Genomic DNA, 18,085 nt, shown 5'->3' on the forward strand with positions numbered 1-18,085 from the left:
GCGGGCGGGGCGGGGCGGCAGGTTGCTGTTGTTACATAGGAAACAGCTGAAGAGTCTCCACATGACAGGGGGGGAAGGAGGAAGTGGGGCGGCCCGCGGGGCTCTGCCGCCGCTGCTCCGGTAGTCGCGGGGCTCGGCCGGCCGCTGCTGGCGGGGAGAGTCCTTCCCGCGACGCGCGGGCTGACCGCCCTCCAGGGCGAGCTTGCGCCCCGGTGCCGCCGCTGAAGCGAGGCAGGCAGGGAGCGGGGAGCCCCCCGCCGGGCCGCGGCGCCTCGCCGGGGAAGTTTGGTGCGCGGCGGGATTCCGCCGGCCGCGGCGGTGGCGCCGGGTATGAACGGCTTCGCCCCCGAGGAGGTGACCCAGCGCGGGGCAGACCCCGCCGCCGCGGCGGTGGTGGGCAATGCGGGCTCCGCCGTGGAGGTGCCGCCGCCGCCAGCGCCGCCGGGGCTGGGTCCGGCCGTCGCCGCCGCCGCGGGCTCGGCGGGCGGCGGGTGCGCGGGCGGCCCCGGGGCCGGGCAGCTGTGCTGCCTGCGGGAGGAGGGGGAGCGATGCGGCCGCGCTGCCGGCAACGCCAGCTTCAGCAAGCGCATCCAGAAGAGCATTTCGCAGAAGAAGGTGAAGATCGAGCTGGACAAGAGCGTAAGTCCGCGAGGGGAGGACGCGCCAGGGCAGCCGGCGGGGCGGGCGGACAAAAGCGGCCGGTTGGTCGCTGTGTGTGTGTCTTAGTTGGCCGGGGGACTTTTAATCAAGTTTAGTGGGAAAGGAGGGGTGTTTGGCGGCGGAGAAGTGTTCGTTCCCCCTTCCCAGCTCTTTTCCGTAGCACGGCCGAGTTTGGCTGGCGCGGCAGGAGCGCTGGCTGAAAGTCCCTCCGGGCGAGGGACAGCGCCCGCCTTTCCTGCCTGCTCCTGGGGTCTCTTCTAGCCCCAGGAGCCCGGGCATCGACTGCGTGTGCCCTCCTGTAGCCGGAGCGGGGTGAGCGTGGCCGGGAAGCGCCGCTGCTCGCCGGAGCGGAGCGCAGCCTGCATGGCTCCCGGCGCGCTAGTTTGTCTGTGTTGCTGGCGAGGGCCGCGCTCGCCGCCCCGCCTCGTGTTGCAGCGCCGCACGTCTCCTCCCGTGCCGCTTCATCTTCCGCTCGGCAGCCATCGGGCCCCGCGCGGCTCAGGCTCGGCTCGGCACGGCCGGGCAGGGCGGGGGTCGGCCGCCTTCCCGCGGGCCGGGTTGCCCGGGAGCCGGGAGAGCGCCCGCCCTCGCCGGGTGCCGCGGGAGGGGAGGGCAAGGCGGGCTGCAGCGTGGGGCGGCCGGCAGGAGCGCCCTGCGCCCGGCCGGGGCTGCGTGCGCCCGGAGAGACCCCGGCCCCGCTGTGCAGCCCGTCCCGAACGCTGCCCCGTGCTCTCATTTGCCCTGAAAACACGCGGACTTGGGGATTCCGGGCTCGTACGGGCCGAGATCTCCCAAAGCGTGCAGATCCCAACGAAAGGGAAACTTGTTAAAAAGAAAGAAAGTAAAAATAAGTGTGTTGCGTGATCACGCCGGGTAGCGGAAGTAAAACAAGGACGGGAGGATATAGCTGGGGAAATGAGAGCCGTGCAGAGAAAGCGGAGAGCTTGTTTTTTGTTTGCGTGCTGCCCGGCCCCCGCGGTGCGATGCGCGGCCGGAGGCAGGGAGGGAAGGAGGGAGGGCTGTGCTGCGTGGCTCCACAGCCTGGCACTGCTGCATCGGCCCATTGCAGCAGCACAGCCAGCTCGGGGCCCAGCCGCCGGCAGGGAGCTGCAGCGCAGCACACTCTCCCTTTAGAAGAAGCCAGCAGAAAAGCTTCCTCAACCCTGTTAATGTGGCTGTGAGCGCTTAAGGGTTGTCTGTCTTCGTGCGCTCTAGTCTGGGAGATACACTACGTGGGTTTGATTGAAAGATGCCGTTTTATTCTTCTAGGCAAGACATCTGTACATTTGTGACTTCCACAAAAATTTAATTCAGAGTGTGAGAAATAGAAGAAAGAGGAAAGGCAGCGATGATGATGGTGATTCACCAGTGCAAGACATCGACACTCCAGAGGTAGCTAAACAGTTGTTTGGGGTTTTTTCGAGTTACAGTGTTAAGCTTCTTAATGACACCGAGTCCGCACCAACACCACTCTCCCACTTTTACAGCTTATATTACACGTGGGAAAGGGAAGATCTTTGATTTGCATTGTTCTTAATATAACAGAATTTAACTGAGTTTTGTGGAATGTCTTCTGATTAAATGGTGCAGAGTACAATGAACAAGAGTCTCTATTTTTAAGTGTCTGATAGTTCTCTCAGAAATCTACTGTTTTCAGCTTCCTCCTCCTTAGCACTTTGCCACATACCGTCGAGCTCTTGTGTTTTACAGGAGCTAACAACCTGAAGGGAATTGCACATAATGCTTGGGATATAAATGCTTCTCTGTCCTGTCCCTTTTGTGCTAAATGTATTGCAGATGGTTCTTGGCAATTACTCCATTGCCCTAGTCACTTTTAAGACTGAGAGTTTAGTGATGGTAGCTTTGTTTCTGCCCCACTGTGGGGGGAAGAGCCATTTGGGGAGCTCTGCTGTGAAGGAGTGGAGTAGAGAAATACCATGTCTTCTCAACCTCTTTTCTCCACTGCACATCAGTGAAATCTGACCCATTAAAATAAGGGAACTAAAGCGTTCAACTTTTTTCATGGTATAATGGGTCGGTCTTTAACATAAGGCTCTCTTTTTCTTACACATGCTCTGGGTTATTTTTGCTACAACGTTGCTTAGCAGGTGCTCCACAGTGTGTTAATTTTGAGCAGAGGCTGTTATGCCTACGTGGTCCCTTCTGAGAGGGATTGTTTAAACATTCTTCAGAAATTGCTCTGTAAGTGTTAATTTAATGACATCCTTATGGTCAGCATCTGCAGATAACAGCAAGTAAGCAGGAAACTTTGTGCAGGAATCTGTGCCTTTAGGCACGAGGCTCCAGTCTGAAGGCTCTGGCTAAGAGGATTTTAGGAGATTGCAAGTAGTTTGATGCTGGGTGGTGTTGTCTGTCTGTTAAATATCTGGGATTGTTTCTTGGAAGATTCTGTCTAAAGCTAGTGCTGTGAGTGACTTCAGGTAGCTCTCTCACACTGTGTAATTGCAGCTCTCCTGGAAGCCTGTTTTGTTTTCTTATGCCAGGATTATAAAACATGTCACAACTGATGGATATCTCCAGAACAAGAAAACAAGCTTTTTTTTTCCCTTAACAGTAGTACTACAAAAAAGAAAACTGGGAACTGTTTTTGAGGAGTGTCAGCTGGCTGTTTGGACAAGGGCAGTATGTTCATTCCTTGTAATTCCTGTATGCCTTAGATACTTGTTTGCCCTTGACCACCTTTATTTTCAATTATTACCCAGTTTGCTAAGGAAAAAAGTATCATTCTTCTGAAGAGTTGTAAGGCTCTCCTGCTCCATCTCAGTCATGACCTTCTTTACTGGTTGGAAATGATTCCTACAGGAGGAAAAAAAACTTCTGCAGTACTGGTAGCTTCTGGGGCTTGGTGAAAAGCTGCTGCTCCTCCTTTGCATGATGCTGCTAGGGTGGCTTCCCCACTGAGACTTGGGAAGGGTAATTTAATGCCATGTAAACTTTAGAAACACCAAAGGATACCATCCTTTATCTTGCAAGGTGACCTCACTTCAGGCCTGGCCAGGTTGCCAAGTGTGCAGTAGCACTGCTGTTCTCAGTGTTCTGCAGTGAGGCTGTTAAATGAATTTAAAGCAAAGGTGAATGCCTCCAATGCCTTCATCAATCTTTAATGCAGTGAATTTGGAGAATTGCTTCTGTAATTGCAACTGACCTAATAGAATTTCTCACTCAGCCTGCTTTCTGAGCTTGCTCTCCCACTCAGTCATCTGATTAAGCTCTCTTAGGTTGTCAGGGAGGATGGGAAGGGTAAGCTGTTGCTGGGAGAAGTGACTGATCAGAGTACATGGGATTCAAAACTGACAGAGTACTGGATTAAGGCTGTGTATTTGTATCCCTGAGAGGACTTTGTGTAATTCTCTCAACTGTTGAATGACATTGAGAAAGAATTTTGGACGTTTATGCCCATGCACATAACTCCTGCATATTGCTTGTGTAGCAGGGATACATTTGGAGAGCAAGAACAGTTGTTTTCTTTCCTCACCTCAAGCCAAGAATGCTTGTGCTCTAGACTCTGTCCTGGCTCTAATATGTGCTCTTTCATGGTGCAGATATCTTTCATGGTGCACGGTGTCTTGTATGTAATCTGCATAAGATTTAATGGCTGAAATTACGGTATAGGGTAATGATATAATGGCTCAATATACAGTATAGATGCTGATCCTCCTTTGGATCAGCATTTTTATAGATGTTATATAAAAGTTGCTATTGGGCTTGTGTTATCGGGCTGGAACTGGGAAGCAAACAAAAAATCCAGAATGGATGCGAGTACAATAGTGAGTTCAAAATAATGTCCACAGCTAAAGAGAGGTAGAGGCATGCTCAGTAACAACAAAACACTCCTAAACTGAGCTGGGCTATTTTCCTTTCTGCTGGAAGGTTTGTTTTTTGTCAAAATGACATCTGCTGAGCTGACTGTTTACACTTGTGTATCGTGATTTTCCAAAATGCTTTTGCGAGACGAACTATTAATGACTGAATTTTTTTCAGTTATATTAGATTGTTTTCTTCCTCTTCCCCCTCTTTTCTTCTAGGTTGATTTATATCAGTTACAAGTAAACACACTTCGAAGGTACAAAAGACACTTCAAGCTACAGACCAGACCGGGACTTAACAAAGCACAGCTTGTTGAAGTATGTATGAGTGTTTCCCATAATAGAAAATGCAACTTGCTGTGGCATGTGGTTTTCTATGCACTGTGATCCTTGCATAAAGTGCCTATATAATCTGGATTTTAGGAGAACAAAAGGGAGCTGCTTATCTAGCTTCCTTCATTGGCCACAGCTCCTGAGCCAAGTAAATCAAAAGTAAAAGCTCTTTCCAGAGGAGGGACTCTTAACTTCCCAAAGGAGTATATGCTGCTTGTAAACAGTGTTGAGCTGGAGCAGTAAGATGGTCTTCATGCCCCTGAATGTCATAGAATCACAGATTTATTTTGTCTGTGCATCAATCACAGCTTCACCTGAAATGTCCTGCTGAAAAGAACTAGAAACTGAGAGCTGTCAGTGAAGTTCTGGTGAGGTTTAGACTTTGCTTTAAAAAGCTAGTTACTGCAAACATAGGTTTCTGTATATGTAAAGTACAGAAGCGTGAAAAAACATGCTTCTGTTGATAATTAATTCTGTTAAAACCACTGGAATCTGCTGTCAGAAAACTGGAATTACATGGAATTTACTGTTTCCAGAAGTGCTGAAGCTGCATGTCAGTACAGCTGTATGTTAGCATCTTTGCTTCACATGAGTGCTATTTTAAAGGAGTTCTTTACTGCTGCAAAGGTGCAGTCACAGCATATTGATGTAAATAAGTGGAAGAGCTGGTGATCTTAACAGGAAGGTATAGCTGCTGATTTTTCACTTTTGTGCAGTGATACATTCAGCTGTATTTAAGTGCAGACACTGTTTTCATCTCTCCTTAATCTGTGCGGATTAAAGACAAGGCTCTTAAAGGTATGGGTGATCTGAAGGCTGAACTGTAAAGGAATAGCCCTGCTGCCACTAAGTGTGAGAATGCAAAATCAGTCTTCCATTTTCTTATATCTAGGTTAGCTCTTGGATTAGAAGGACTGTGAATTGAACAAGCACAGGCAGTTTTTGTTCTGCACAACTGGTGTTTCGCAGGGTGTGCTTTAGGTACATCTCATAGGATACTTGCACTAGGTTATTCCAGTGCTGCATGGTGTGCACGGGCAACTCTGTCCTGCCACATGCTTGATTTGACTGACCTGCAGGTATTTGTGAGCCATAGCCACAGAGCTTCCTTAATACACAGTACATTTGATTCCTTGTAATCTGTCCTAACATACCATAGACACTGCTCTAGCTGTTACTGAAAATTCACTTCAAATTACTGTGTCAAACTGCTTCTCTGTGAATGCTTTTGGGGTAGAGTTTAGAAAGTTTCTTAATTTTTTAGTTAGGCTGAACATTTATCCATTTATCCCACACATATCCTGTGGTGCTTAAGTGAGCAGTCCCATGTTTTTCACTTCATCCTTTTAATCTACCAGTCTGGCAAAGAGCCAGAGAACAGATTCAGTTACAGTATTTTGCAACTTTCTTTTAAAGCTGGTGTTTATTTTGTTGAAGGGAAAGACTGCTGAAATGACAAGTGATTCAGAACTGCTTACAGATTGTTATATTTCAATGGTTACAGCATGGTGAATTTTCATTAATATCTTTGTTTTGAAGAGCTGAATGTTCGGTTATAATTTTCTGGTAATTCTTGTGTTGAGTTAAATGTTTCTGTATGTGATTTGATGCAGACACCACCTCCCAAGTTGAGTAGAGAGCAGTAGCCTCTCATAATTGTACTGTCACTGTTGATATTCCATAGTCATTACCTGTTATATTCAAGCTCTAACTAAACAAATGTACTGGTAGTCCCATGATTGTTCTGATACCTTTGAGGGTTTTTTTCCCTGAAAAAATTCTCAGCTTTTTACTTTGGAAATTAGGGGTACAATCTGCTACATTTAGTTCACAGTTATCAGTAAAATAGTTCCTGTTTACCTTTTTATGACTACTGAAGACTTCTGAAGAGAGGCAAAATTTCTTTTTTTGTAAACTTCTTAATCGGTCTTTTAAACTTGAATGTAGTACATTTAAATATGAATCTTCAGTTTTTGCATGTAAGAGTCATTATTTAATTTCCTTGCATTCTTCCTTTATAGATAATTGGCTGCCACTTTAGGACAATTCCAGTGAATGAAAAGGACACCTTAACATACTTCATCTACTCAGTGAAGAATGACAAGAACAAACCAGATCTAAAGATGGATAGTGGGATTCATTAGGCAGAAAAGGTTGGGACTGAGACTCAGGCTGCAAATGAAAAGACTGAGGTTTTGTTGATATGCAAAAGCTTTCTTTGTAACTTTTTCTCCTGAGAGAGTTTGTCTGTTTTATTTTTCATAACCTTGCTGATTTGTTTGAAAACCATCTCTTATGAAAGAAATTTCCTCAGCAAAAGTATTTTAAATAAATATCACTGATATTGTTGCTCAAATGGGTGTGTCTGTAGTTTTAATGAGTTGGACTCGATCCTGACAGGTCCCATCCAGCTCAGCATATTCTGTGATTCTATGATACTTGTACCTAATAGTTAAGCTTTAATGAACTATGTAATAATATTAAAATATTTTTCAATTGAAATGTGCCAAGGATATATTTATAAGTGTACCTCAAGTGCTTATGATGCAATGCCTTTAAAAAAAAAAAAGCTGTAGCAGACTTGGCAATAGGTTCTTTTTCCTAAGGTAAAAGGTTTTAAGTGCCAGTTCTGTTCTTAGCTGGGCAGAAATGGCTGAGTAACAATTTTTCCCCCCTTTGGAAACAAGTATTGGAGGATTTTCTGATTTGTTTATTCATTGTGTCATTGCTGAGATACGTGCTTCCAAGCACTGAGGCCTTCCTGTTCCTATATTAAAATGGAAAAAAATGCAGCTCTTGAATTTCAAAGCTATAAGTACAGAAGAGACTGCTGCAGCTTACTGTGCTGAGAAATCCTTTGACTCAGTAAGAAATCCTTTACCTGCTGACTTCTCCATTTGTCTGCATGGACTGCTGCTAAGAACTTAATTGGAGAATGAGAGTTGAGCCTGTGTGGGGTCAATACAGCCTCTTCTTACAGGCACACTGCTTCTTTTCCACTTCATGGATTAGCTCAGGCCTGTCTAAAAGGAATAACCCCCTCTCAATAAACCCAAAACTCTTATGGAGAACAATATCCAGCAATACTTATGCTTTTAATTGATTGTCTTAGAAAACTCTGATGTTGAAGATGGTATTATGAATGACTTCTTGTGTTGCAACTATTGTGCCAGTCTAAATGTGTGGTGTATGGAATATGATTTCTTTCTGCTTAAAGCTGTGCACGTAGGATGAATAAACAGCTGAGGGAAAATAGTTTTTATCTTAAAGCTGAGGAGGACATGGCTTCAGCTGGTCCAGTTAGCATTCATTGCAACTCCCAACCTTATCAGATGTGTATAAGCTTTTCCTTAATTTGGGAAAAATAAGAAAGCAGTATGTCTGCGATCTAATCTGCTTGATGTTAATCTTTTGAGTTTTTTTGAAAATTACTACACTACTGGCATCACTACAACTAAGATGCTTCACTTTGCTTTTTTTGACCTGTGAGGCTTGCATAGAACTGAATGATGATAAACCCTAAGCTCAGACTGGCTGCTTTCCCAATGGTATGATTTCTTTCACTTGTACTGCTTTATCTATTTCCACAATACAGTTCTGCAGTGCTGGCCTAAGTTCAAGACAGTGATATCTAGCTAGTGACCAGCTGAAATTGGTCCTTCTTTGAAGATATGTTTTCGTGGCCATTTCACTATAGGGACTGTCAATTTGTTTACTAGATGTCCTTTGCACACAATCAAGCTTCTTACCTTCAAAGTGCAAATTGCATAAAAAGCCAGGGAACCTAGTCATGGATAGGACATCCAAAGGATAAAGAGTTTTGTTCTAAGTGCATGACAGGGTTGAATGTTCTCACCTAGGCCTGGCAGACCTGTAGATGAAGTTGTGTGAGGGAAGGAGACTAGGGAAAGAAACAAAAGCAAGTTTCTATTTGTCAGTTTTAAAATAGTAACTTAAGTTGACCCTATCTTGCTGCATGTGGAAAGTGGCAAAGTTGTGGATTGTGGATTTTCCAGGAGTCTTGGAAGAAATTTTAACTGAAAGCCACCAACTTTAGTACCCAGCCTTGTATCTGCCTTAACTTTTTTTTGCTACAGCTGTTTTGCCAAGCTGTGAATGCCAGGCATATGCAATGTGATTCTTGTAGAAACTAGATGGCACAAACAACAGAAGTTTACCTACCCTAGAAGCTTATAGAGGACTTTACACAAGAGCACATACCATAGGTTTTGGGGGTTTTTTTTGCAGAGCACTGACTTTGGATATTTTCTCTGGGTTGCCAGAGTTATGGGGTTTATTTTACTATCAATTGATTATTTGGTAGGAAGCCCAAATTATTCTGCTTGAATAATTACACAAATGAGGCTTAAAAAGCCTGGTGACAAACTGTTAAACAGTCAGTAGGGCAAAAATAGTACACACAGATTTACTTGAAACATTTATTATTGGCTGTGGATAATCACCCCCTCCCCCAGTATCCAACCCTTGTTTACTAACAAGAAGACCAGTCATGGTGATATTTTATACTGACAGATGAAGGAAGCATGGTAAGCTGGTGATAGCAGTTTGGGCCAAGGTGTAAGGTTATTGGGTGAGCAGTGCATTTTTTGAGTAGAGAGGACTGCACAGTTCCTTCAGTACTGCACACTTTCCATGGGACTGGCTTGATAGCTAAAGAGTTTATAAGTGTAAAGCAGCAAGTCAGGCTTGCTGCCTATAAGCCTGGCTTGTTCAGGTGACTGCTTAAAATTATGTGGTCACCTCTCAACACGTGCCAATACAGATTGCCATATAACAGAAAAATGGTCAAAATTTATCTCTCTGTATCTATCTCATAGATCACAATACTTCTTAAATATTAAGATGATTATCTCTGTGTTTTCTGTATCTATTGCCTTACAGGGCTAGCCTAAAGAAGCCAGCATTTTAACTTACTTTGGAGTACTGTATTTCAAACAGAGCTTGAATAAAAAAATCTGTTGTTCTAATATTTTTAAATGTTCACTGCTAAGATTAAGCAATTTAAGGGTTTAGAGATGGCATAGTCAAGGCAGGTGACCAGGTGGACACAAGACCCAAGTGTGCTTTAGTACTGTGGACGTCAATTTTTACTCTTTTTTTTAATTCCAGTGAAATACTGTCAAATATGGAAATACAGGCCTTTTGTATGTGCATGTATTTTAAGATGCCTAAACAGAACATGGGAGCTTTTCTTCAGAAGTGCCAGGGATTGAGTGGCTTCAGCTTAAAATGGCATTAAAAGTGTGATGGCAATAATGGAATAGGAAGCTGCAGTGCCATAAGTTGCTCTGAGAGTCATGTTCCTAACAACATGAAGGCTTAGGCTTGAGGTTTCTTTGTCCAGGCTAAGGATATTGTGCTGAATAAGAAGAGTTATGCTTTTTGCTGGGGTATGCAATATACATAAGAGCTCATACAGTCTGTTAAACCATGGAAATGGCTTTATGGAAATTAGGTCAGCTACCAGATTTGAAAAGAAAACTTCTTAGGTATTTGATATTCTATAAACGTATGGAAAGGAAATTCTTTTTACAGTGTAAACTGAGGCAGTGGCTTGTGATTAGAAAGGAAGTTTTTTTTGTTGGTGGTAGTTTTGTTTTACCCTTGAAAACATTATTACATGATCGTAGAATGATGTCGGTTATCTTCACTTGCAGACCCGAATCATTGACTGTTGCAGGGGATCACAAAAGATATCTTTGGTCCAAAGAAAATATCCCTGAAAGATAGGATCACATATTGAAACAATTAGATCATTGGTTTATTAGAGCTTTAATATGACATGCATTTCCCACTGTGGATATTTTTTAGCATGTATCATGATGTATGTGGGATTACTGTGTTTGTGGGATGTCCTTCCAGCAATGCAAATGCAACTGCAGATCTGGATGAAGATCCTGCATTTCTACCTCTGCTAGCCTGCTGTGGGAGCAGTGACCAAATCTTCATTGGCTGAATGGGTGGCAGAACTCCACCCTGGTATTTTAACTTTGAGAAAATAAACTTACCAAATAGGTTATATTATCAAAATAAAGGGCTTTGGCCTGTGCACACATACTGTTTTAGTGCAGTTTGTCCTGAGAGCACAGATGCAAAGCAGGTCCTGTGTACCTCAGGGTGCTGGAAGGAGTATTTCTTCCATATTTTTATCAAAGGAAGAGGCTTTACTATGCTGCTCAAAGGTTGAAGCTAGAGACCCAAGGTGTGATTCAGGGTGAGGACATTATATCTGGTTTCAGGGAAAGTGAAAGATGAAAATCTTAAACCCTGCTCTCAGTTTGAAGTTTTTAGCTTTAGAAGTCTTTCCCGCTTGGTTCAACTCGAGTCCCCTACAGGAGTGCTGAAAAGTTGCCTTTATTGGATTTTAGGGGACTTGAGAAATGAGTATTAAGAGGAGCACATATAAAAAAATAATCTTTGCTTGCCTATATAATGCCATCACATTTTGGTGCCTCTGAAGTATTAGTAAGTTTTGAACTGTTGATATTTCTAATCCAAATTTACTGAAGAAAATGTTGCTGAAGACCTGAATGAAATAATACCTCTTAATACATTTTATTACTTAAAACCAGTATGGGCTGATGTTGTTTCTTTAACTCAGTTATGTTCTTTCTATATAACAACAACAAAAATCAAAGTTCAGTGAGAACTTCACTGTTCAGCTTTGTCAGCAGTGCAAGGAAGCCAGGGAGGTGTTGGTGTTCAATCTTTGCCTTGCCTTATACAAGTATATGTGAACCCCTGTGCCCCTCCTTTGTTTTATCTGCTTTTAACAGCTACTTTTACAGAATTACTTGTTCAACTGACTTATGTGCGTGCAGTTTGGAATAGCAATACAGTTCTCTTCCATGGAACAGGAACCAAATAGGTTGTTTTTTTTTTTTTTGTGGTCCTGAAAACTTCTTCATTGTAAAATGCTCAGAATAAGTGGTTGATGTAGTTATTCTTAGTTTGGATCAAACAGAGGAGTCAAAAGTTGGGTGATGATTCAAATGCTGAATTCCCTGTTAATAGGACGGGAAGGTTTACAAAATATGCTAAGCAAGTCCTAGGTGAGCCCCTGAAAAACAAATCCGCAAAACTGACAGTAACAGAAAATTGGCTATATCTTGATATCATTTCAAACCATCTGAAGTGAGGAATTGCTTTAAAATGATAGCCTATTCTGTGTATGGAAACTGATGGAAATAAAAATGATGGAAATACAACGGGCAGTTGCGAAGAACTATATGAGTTTACATGAAATGAGTGTCATCTTACTTTGGGCAGCAGAGCAATTCATTCAAGTTGCAGTAACAGATCACCTCACAGCCCTTCCCTTCCCAGAAGTGATCTGGCAGAGCATCCTGGACGTGCCGGAGGCTGTCCCTGCCCGCGGGGATGCTGTGGCAGCTGCGCTCCTGGAGGGGCCGCTTGTAGCAGGGAGGGCGCTGGGCAGGTACCGCGGGGGTACCCGGCAGGGAGCTCAGCAGCAGCAGCAGCAGCATCCAGAGCATCTTCATGTTTGCCAAGCTTCCCACAGCAGGGTGCTAAAGAGAAACGAGGTATGTGACACTGTATTGCTGCTGCACAGGGCTCTTTTCCCTCATTTGCTTCCTGCCTTGCGTTTTTCTTTCCTGTGAAGTTTCGGTCATTTGAGCCTGAGTGCTGGAGAGCGTTCTCTCCTAGGAGGTAAATAATATTGCAGCAGAATTGATATTCATTACTTTCTGTACAACCTTGGGAATCCTTTCATTGCCAATTGAGGCTTCTGATGCTGGCAATTTTGTTGTTTCTTTGGCCTCTCACCTTGAGAAAATTGCTTTGAGCTGGCCGTGTTTTTTTGGCAATGTAAGTCATTGTATCGATTGCTACCAAACCAGGGGGAAATGTCTGGGTGTGTGTCCTTGCCTCCCTGGCCACTTTGCCTGTCAAAACAAGAGTCACTCACATAAAATAAATAGTATCCTTCCCCATCAGAGTTGTGGAAAAACTGCTTGCTGATTGAATCCTGTGTCATGGGCTGTGTGAGGAACTGAGGCATTAAGCAGTGTCTGCAGGGCTGCCACGTGCTGCTGTCCGGGCCTCTGGTATGATACAGCATTAGGGAGAATCTTCTTCATTGGGTTTTTTTTAGTACTGCAGACTGCTTAGTTGAGTCTTGCTACTGGAGGTCATTATGGTCTAACTGGCTTTTTAAAAGGTGGGATAAATTATCCCTTGCAAAACTCTCCTGCTGGCCACTAGGCTTTCCTTTGTTTTGTTTAATGTGAGCTCTGCTGTTCTGTGCTGCGCTGCACAGTCTGACCATGCCACAAAGCTTTGGATCCTTGAACTTGCATTCACTTTCAAAATAGGCTTTTGAACAACGTTTCAGCTGAATTTTTATTGGTATTAGGAGAGTGGGTTTTTTACCTTTCCTTATGCTCAAACAAAATGAATCTGTTTTCTTAACTGAATTTAAACAGGAATTCTGCTCAGAAAATTAAAATAAAGAATGACCAGCTCTGCCCAGCGCTCTCCCTGTGTACTCATTTTTCTTGTGTAAGACTTAAGGAAGACTTTGCTGTCCTTCATCTTGTTGGCACTCTGGAACTGGTGCCCTGACATGACATTATGGGCCAGCCCTGGTCTCCATTGTGGGGCTGAAGATTAAAATGGGCTAACCCAAAAATAACAAGGTGTAAGACAACATCTAATCAAAGACTATCAAGGTGTAAGACAATATCTAGTCAGACTATCAAAGGTGAAGTTAAGATGGTAGAGCTATTATCTAGATAAGAAAAAACATGAGGTATGCCAGCTGTAGATATGACTATAATATGAATTACTTTGTAAAAAATCTTGAGATCACCCTTGAAAAACAAACTAAAATTTTAAATATATAAATCTATAGTATTTTTTACTCATTTTTCTCAGATAGTTTTCTTGCCACTATAGTTATCTTACCTTCCATTTCTTCAGCCAATGAGTAAAATGCCATGAGAAAATGCCATAAGAAAATCTGGAAATTTAGATTCATATTAGGGATAAAATGCAACAACTCAAAGCTTTTTGGTTATTTATTTTTATATTTAAACTTGGGTTTTTTTGAACATCAGTAGCAAAACAAAACATTAAAAAGTGGCCAATATATTAAAGAACATGAGTGAAGTGAGAATAAGCTCTTCTGGGTTTTTTTTTGGCTTCTGTTGTAGAAGCAGAATTCATTGAATAATTCCTTTTAGTTTCCATGAACTTGTATGGGAACTCTTAGTAGAAGACTCCTATAAACTACTAGTTATGGAGCCTTGGGGATCTATTTTTAATTACCTCAGAGTGCAGTATTGAATAACATATTGTCTTTATTAGTTTTAGACCTCAAAACTACTACTCAAATAAAGTAAACATTGCCTGGTGTTTTTTAGACTTGAGTGTAGAATCTGTATTATTATATTCATGGGTTTATTTTGTAGGAGTATAAACACTTTATTTATGAGGGTTCTGCTCAGAAAAGTCTAATGCTTAAAGAGAAGAAATTTGTTGATACTATACCTAGATAAATGCCAGTGTCAGGGAGTAAAATTTAATCTTCTGTTCAAATAGTTTGGCTTAATTATTTAAGTATTTAATGGAAGAAAATTTCCATGAAAGAGAAAATTAGGAAGCAGGGGTTTTATGCCTTTGTTTCTTATGATTGGATTATTCTGTACTCTTCTACTGAGGATGAGGTATTCATGATACCTTGCTCTTGTGAACTTTTTTTAAATTTCTAATAATTCAGGTGATCTTTCCCTACCTGGAGTTCAACCTAAATGCTCATTTGACTCTGTTGCCAGCTGCCTACCTCCTCACAATTTGTAGGAATTCACTTCCTGAAAAATAGGCACATTCATCCTGAAAATAGGTGCATTCTCTATACACTGTCAAATTGCTAGATTCAAAAATCATAACCTACAGTTTTTAAGGTGATTCTGTAACTCACTACTTGCCATTTAGTAAAAATAATAGCATATTGCTGTAGTGTGTCATCAGGAGGGTTTTTATGGGTGGGTGCCAAAATCAGTATTAGCTAAGTCAACATGCAGGACAGCTATGGATAGACAGCTCCTCTGACCAGTTATGCATTTTACCAATAATAAACATTGTTATTATTCAGAAAAAAAATTATAATTTTGTTTCTGCTTAAATATTTCCTCTGTTTGTTTTGGGGTTTTTTGGGGTTTTTTTTTGGTTTTTTTTGGGGTTTTTTTGTTTTGTTTTGTTTTGTTTTGTTTTTTTGTTTTTTGGGGGTTTTTTTTTTGTAGATCATAACCAAACAGAAACTTTTTGTGAAAAGGCTTCTCTTCAAATGGGTATTTGTTTCCTGCGGGAGAGCAGTCCCTATTTTCAGATGAAAGGTTGCCAAGGACCTGCAGTGTTCCATCAGCTCCCTGCACAGGATCGATGCAGACCTTTCAGATGCAGCATCTCTGTCTGACAAACTGCTGCAACTTCTTTTCCTGAGTGCTGTTGAACAGATGTTGGAGTGTCACTGATTGCCTGGGTAAAGAACAGAGCTAGTATGTGCACGTTTGTTTCAAAATGAGTGTCAAAGGCATTGTCTGCTGTGGCATAGCACAGAAGATAGGCTTTTCTCATAAAACAAGTCAGGAAAATGTGATGAACAAATCCAATCACTAATGTGGCTCAGAGACTCATTCATTGCCAGCAAGAATCCTCTTACAGTTCTTTATTTTATAAAGCCTTCTGAAAAGATAGCAATGCCAGGCATGCTAAGCCTGACCAGCTTGCTCTATCAAGATTTTATAATTTCAAATTCTAGCAGGAGTAAAGCCATCTAAAAATACCAAAAATGAGCTCCTTGCATTTGCAAAAATTCTTTTCAGTTAATTATTTTGATTATTTTGATGTGATGTAAGTAAAGTTTAACACCAAATGCACCTGGGAATACAAGTGCTTTGAAATAATTTGGAGCTTTTCCTAAAGGAAAATGGTTAAATTGGGAATATGCATGATGAGTCAGGAATTAGTGCTGTCTCTGCTTGTTCAGCTGAGAGTGTTTGAATGATCTTGCCAGGCAATTTGGCACCATCTAGTCTTTGGATCCGCTAGATGCAGAGGTAATCACACTGAAGAGAAAACCCCAGGTCTCAGCCTTCTTGTCCAAGAACAGCAGGGTAATAGTTCATGAGAAGTGATGTCCTTTAAAGGTCACACAGTATTAGTAGGAGCTCAGGTGTTAGAAAGAGAGATAACTGAGAAATGGCACAAAATGTGTATTTTGGCGCTTCTAGAGATCCTGCATGGTTGGGAAAACAGAAATATTTTTAGGTTGGTCCATCAACCATTAAAAATATCAATCCTTCATTAAATATATCCTTCTTTTCCCCTTAAATAGGTTGTATTTCTAGTTGCCTAATGTTGAAAAAAAGAAATACATTATTGGGTACGCTTTTGGTCTATGTTCTTTTCCAGTTTGTCCAGTGGCATGTACCAGGTTAACAAGTTGCACTTCAAAAGAACATATATATATATATAAATTGTTTTACTTATTCAAAATGAAATGTATTTTAGTGTTTATTTATTTGTCAAGTTTGCCTTTCACAACCACCTGTAAAATGCTGAGGATTTAGTATTTAGGTGTTAGTGCTTGATAGTTAGGTTTATTAGTGCATTACTAAAAAATCATTACACAAGAACTGCATAAATGATAATACTGTGAAGAATTTTTTCCATTAAAAAAAATTAGTTACATCTATTTTGCTTGAACAGTTGGTGCACTGTAAGGACAGCAGCTATTCCACTGAGGACGAATTCCGTGAATTACTGCTTTGTAATTTTCATCAATACCATGATTCTTTCCAGAAACTGAGTTCTCATGAAACCCCAATTAGTTTTCTTTAAGACATCAATTCATTGTGAAGACACCTCTCTCCATATTATATTGAGCACTGGAAGGCAATTTAGTATATTTAGTGACTTCAGATGTTCATATGGAGTATCCAACCTTGAAGAAAAGCAAGATAGTAAAAGAATTATTTTGATCTGGATCCCAGCCATGCAACTGTCTTGAATGGTACCTCCTGCCTGCAATATAACAGCTTCTCCCAAATCTTCTTCTGCATGTTCCCATTTTTATTTCTAATTCTGTAATCTGTAACTAGAAGGAGCAGGTAGACAGGGATAATTGCAGGAGCAAAACGTACCTTAATCTTCTGGTTCACTCCCATCCACTTTCTTGGCAGCTGTATCCTTTGAGATGTACCCAGAGAGAGCTAGAGCTGGGATGAGAGGAGGGAGGGAGGGCTGATGGGAGATGCTGTACAAACAGCCCTTTGTTTGTCCTTACTCTGCCTGTGAGTGATGAGCACTGTTCTCCAGCAGTGGGTCACAGGATGGGCTCCTCTTTCAGCCACTGCCAGCCCAGTCTTGGGGCAAAAATGTGATATATCCCTTCCAGCAGGAAACAGTTAATTCATCCAGGATCTGATGCAAAGGTGTCTCCTCAAAGAGCAAAGCATAACACCCAGAACAAGAGAAGAGGAAAGATCCTGTGGAATAACTGTGTCTTGCTTGTGGAGTGTGAGCAGGCTGGGGGAAATGGGAAGGAGCAGTTTTCAGGGGTTGCACAGCCAGAAAAACATGGTTTCTATACAGGTGTCTTATTTTGCATTTGGTGGACAAGAACAGACCTACTCAACAATCTCATGCAGTGCTTTAATTTTTGACTTTGGGATCCTTTCAAGTTTTCTGAAAATGACATAATAAAAAAAACCTTTATTATTTTAACCAGATTTCTAGTACAGCATGCTTAACGATGCCACGTTATCAAGTTCTTTGCTGAACAATGTTTAATCAACAGGTAAAGCATTACATTGAAGAGTATTTCAGAGGAAGTTATTTTAGACTAACTTCAGATTAATCAAATTATCTGGTACCATAAAAACAAGAATCTTAAATGGAATTGAAATATTATGTAGTAATGAGAAAATAGTCTTGAGGGTGAAGCATGTGTCCTCATATTTCTCTTGCAATTTATCTCTTGTTCTACTGCAGCCATCCTGGACCTATTTTGCAATGGGAATAGAGAGGGATGATTGTTGAGCTGTAATTCTTATATTTTTCTTGTGTGTGTTGTTTTGATTCTGATGTTGTGTTGTAAGAGTTTAGTTTTCTCTGTCTGTTGGTCTGCTTCTAGTACAGAGCTCTGTTAGGAGTACAAAAAGGTGCCCCAGTTCAGTTTACAATTTGATGTCTTGGTGCTTGTTCAGCTTGATTTGTTG

The 18,085-nt window shown here is 42.0% G+C and overlaps 2 protein-coding genes across 2 annotated transcripts; one reads left to right on the top strand and one right to left on the bottom strand.

Moving 5' to 3' along the window:
* The first annotated feature begins 86 nt into the window (after window positions 1–86).
* Window positions 87–7,322, top strand: SAP30 (Sin3A associated protein 30). Its single transcript, XM_036382014.2, has 4 exons — window positions 87–639; window positions 1,930–2,052; window positions 4,707–4,805; window positions 6,842–7,322. Exons 1-4 carry the CDS (start codon window positions 331–333, stop codon window positions 6,962–6,964), a joined length of 654 nt encoding a protein of 217 aa, XP_036237907.1. The 5' UTR covers window positions 87–330; the 3' UTR covers window positions 6,965–7,322.
* Window positions 7,323–9,245: 1,923 nt separating this feature from the next.
* Window positions 9,246–17,125, bottom strand: SCRG1 (stimulator of chondrogenesis 1). The gene is made up of 3 exons (XM_036382016.1): window positions 17,009–17,125; window positions 12,102–12,370; window positions 9,246–10,560 (listed from the first exon to the last, which is right to left on the bottom strand). The coding sequence occupies exons 1-3, from the start codon at window positions 17,030–17,032 to the stop codon at window positions 10,506–10,508; spliced, it is 348 nt and encodes a 115-aa protein (XP_036237909.1). The 5' UTR covers window positions 17,033–17,125; the 3' UTR covers window positions 9,246–10,505.
* Between the last annotated feature and the right edge of the window lie 960 nt (window positions 17,126–18,085).

The sequence above is a fragment of the Molothrus ater genome, chromosome 4 (genome assembly GCF_012460135.2).
Source record: "Molothrus ater isolate BHLD 08-10-18 breed brown headed cowbird chromosome 4, BPBGC_Mater_1.1, whole genome shotgun sequence".
Classification (NCBI taxonomy): domain Eukaryota; kingdom Metazoa; phylum Chordata; class Aves; order Passeriformes; family Icteridae; genus Molothrus; species Molothrus ater.

Excerpts from the sequence above, each read along its gene's own strand:
- SCRG1 (XM_036382016.1), bottom strand. The coding sequence starts at position 17,032 with ATGGGAGTGAACCAGAAGATTAAG. Across the intron at positions 12,371-17,008 it reads GAGTGAACCAGAAGATTAAG|CACCCTGCTGTGGGAAGCTT; the intron begins GTACGTTTTGCT and ends GTTTCTCTTTAG. Across the intron at positions 10,561-12,101 it reads GAATTGCTCTGCTGCCCAAA|GGATATTTTCTTTGGACCAA; the intron begins GTAAGATGACAC and ends CCTATCTTTCAG.
- SAP30 (XM_036382014.2), top strand. The coding sequence starts at position 331 with ATGAACGGCTTCGCCCCCGAGGAGGTGACCCAGCGCGGGGCAGACCCC. Across the intron at positions 640-1,929 it reads AGATCGAGCTGGACAAGAGC|GCAAGACATCTGTACATTTG; the intron begins GTAAGTCCGCGA and ends TTATTCTTCTAG. Across the intron at positions 2,053-4,706 it reads AAGACATCGACACTCCAGAG|GTTGATTTATATCAGTTACA; the intron begins GTAGCTAAACAG and ends CTTTTCTTCTAG.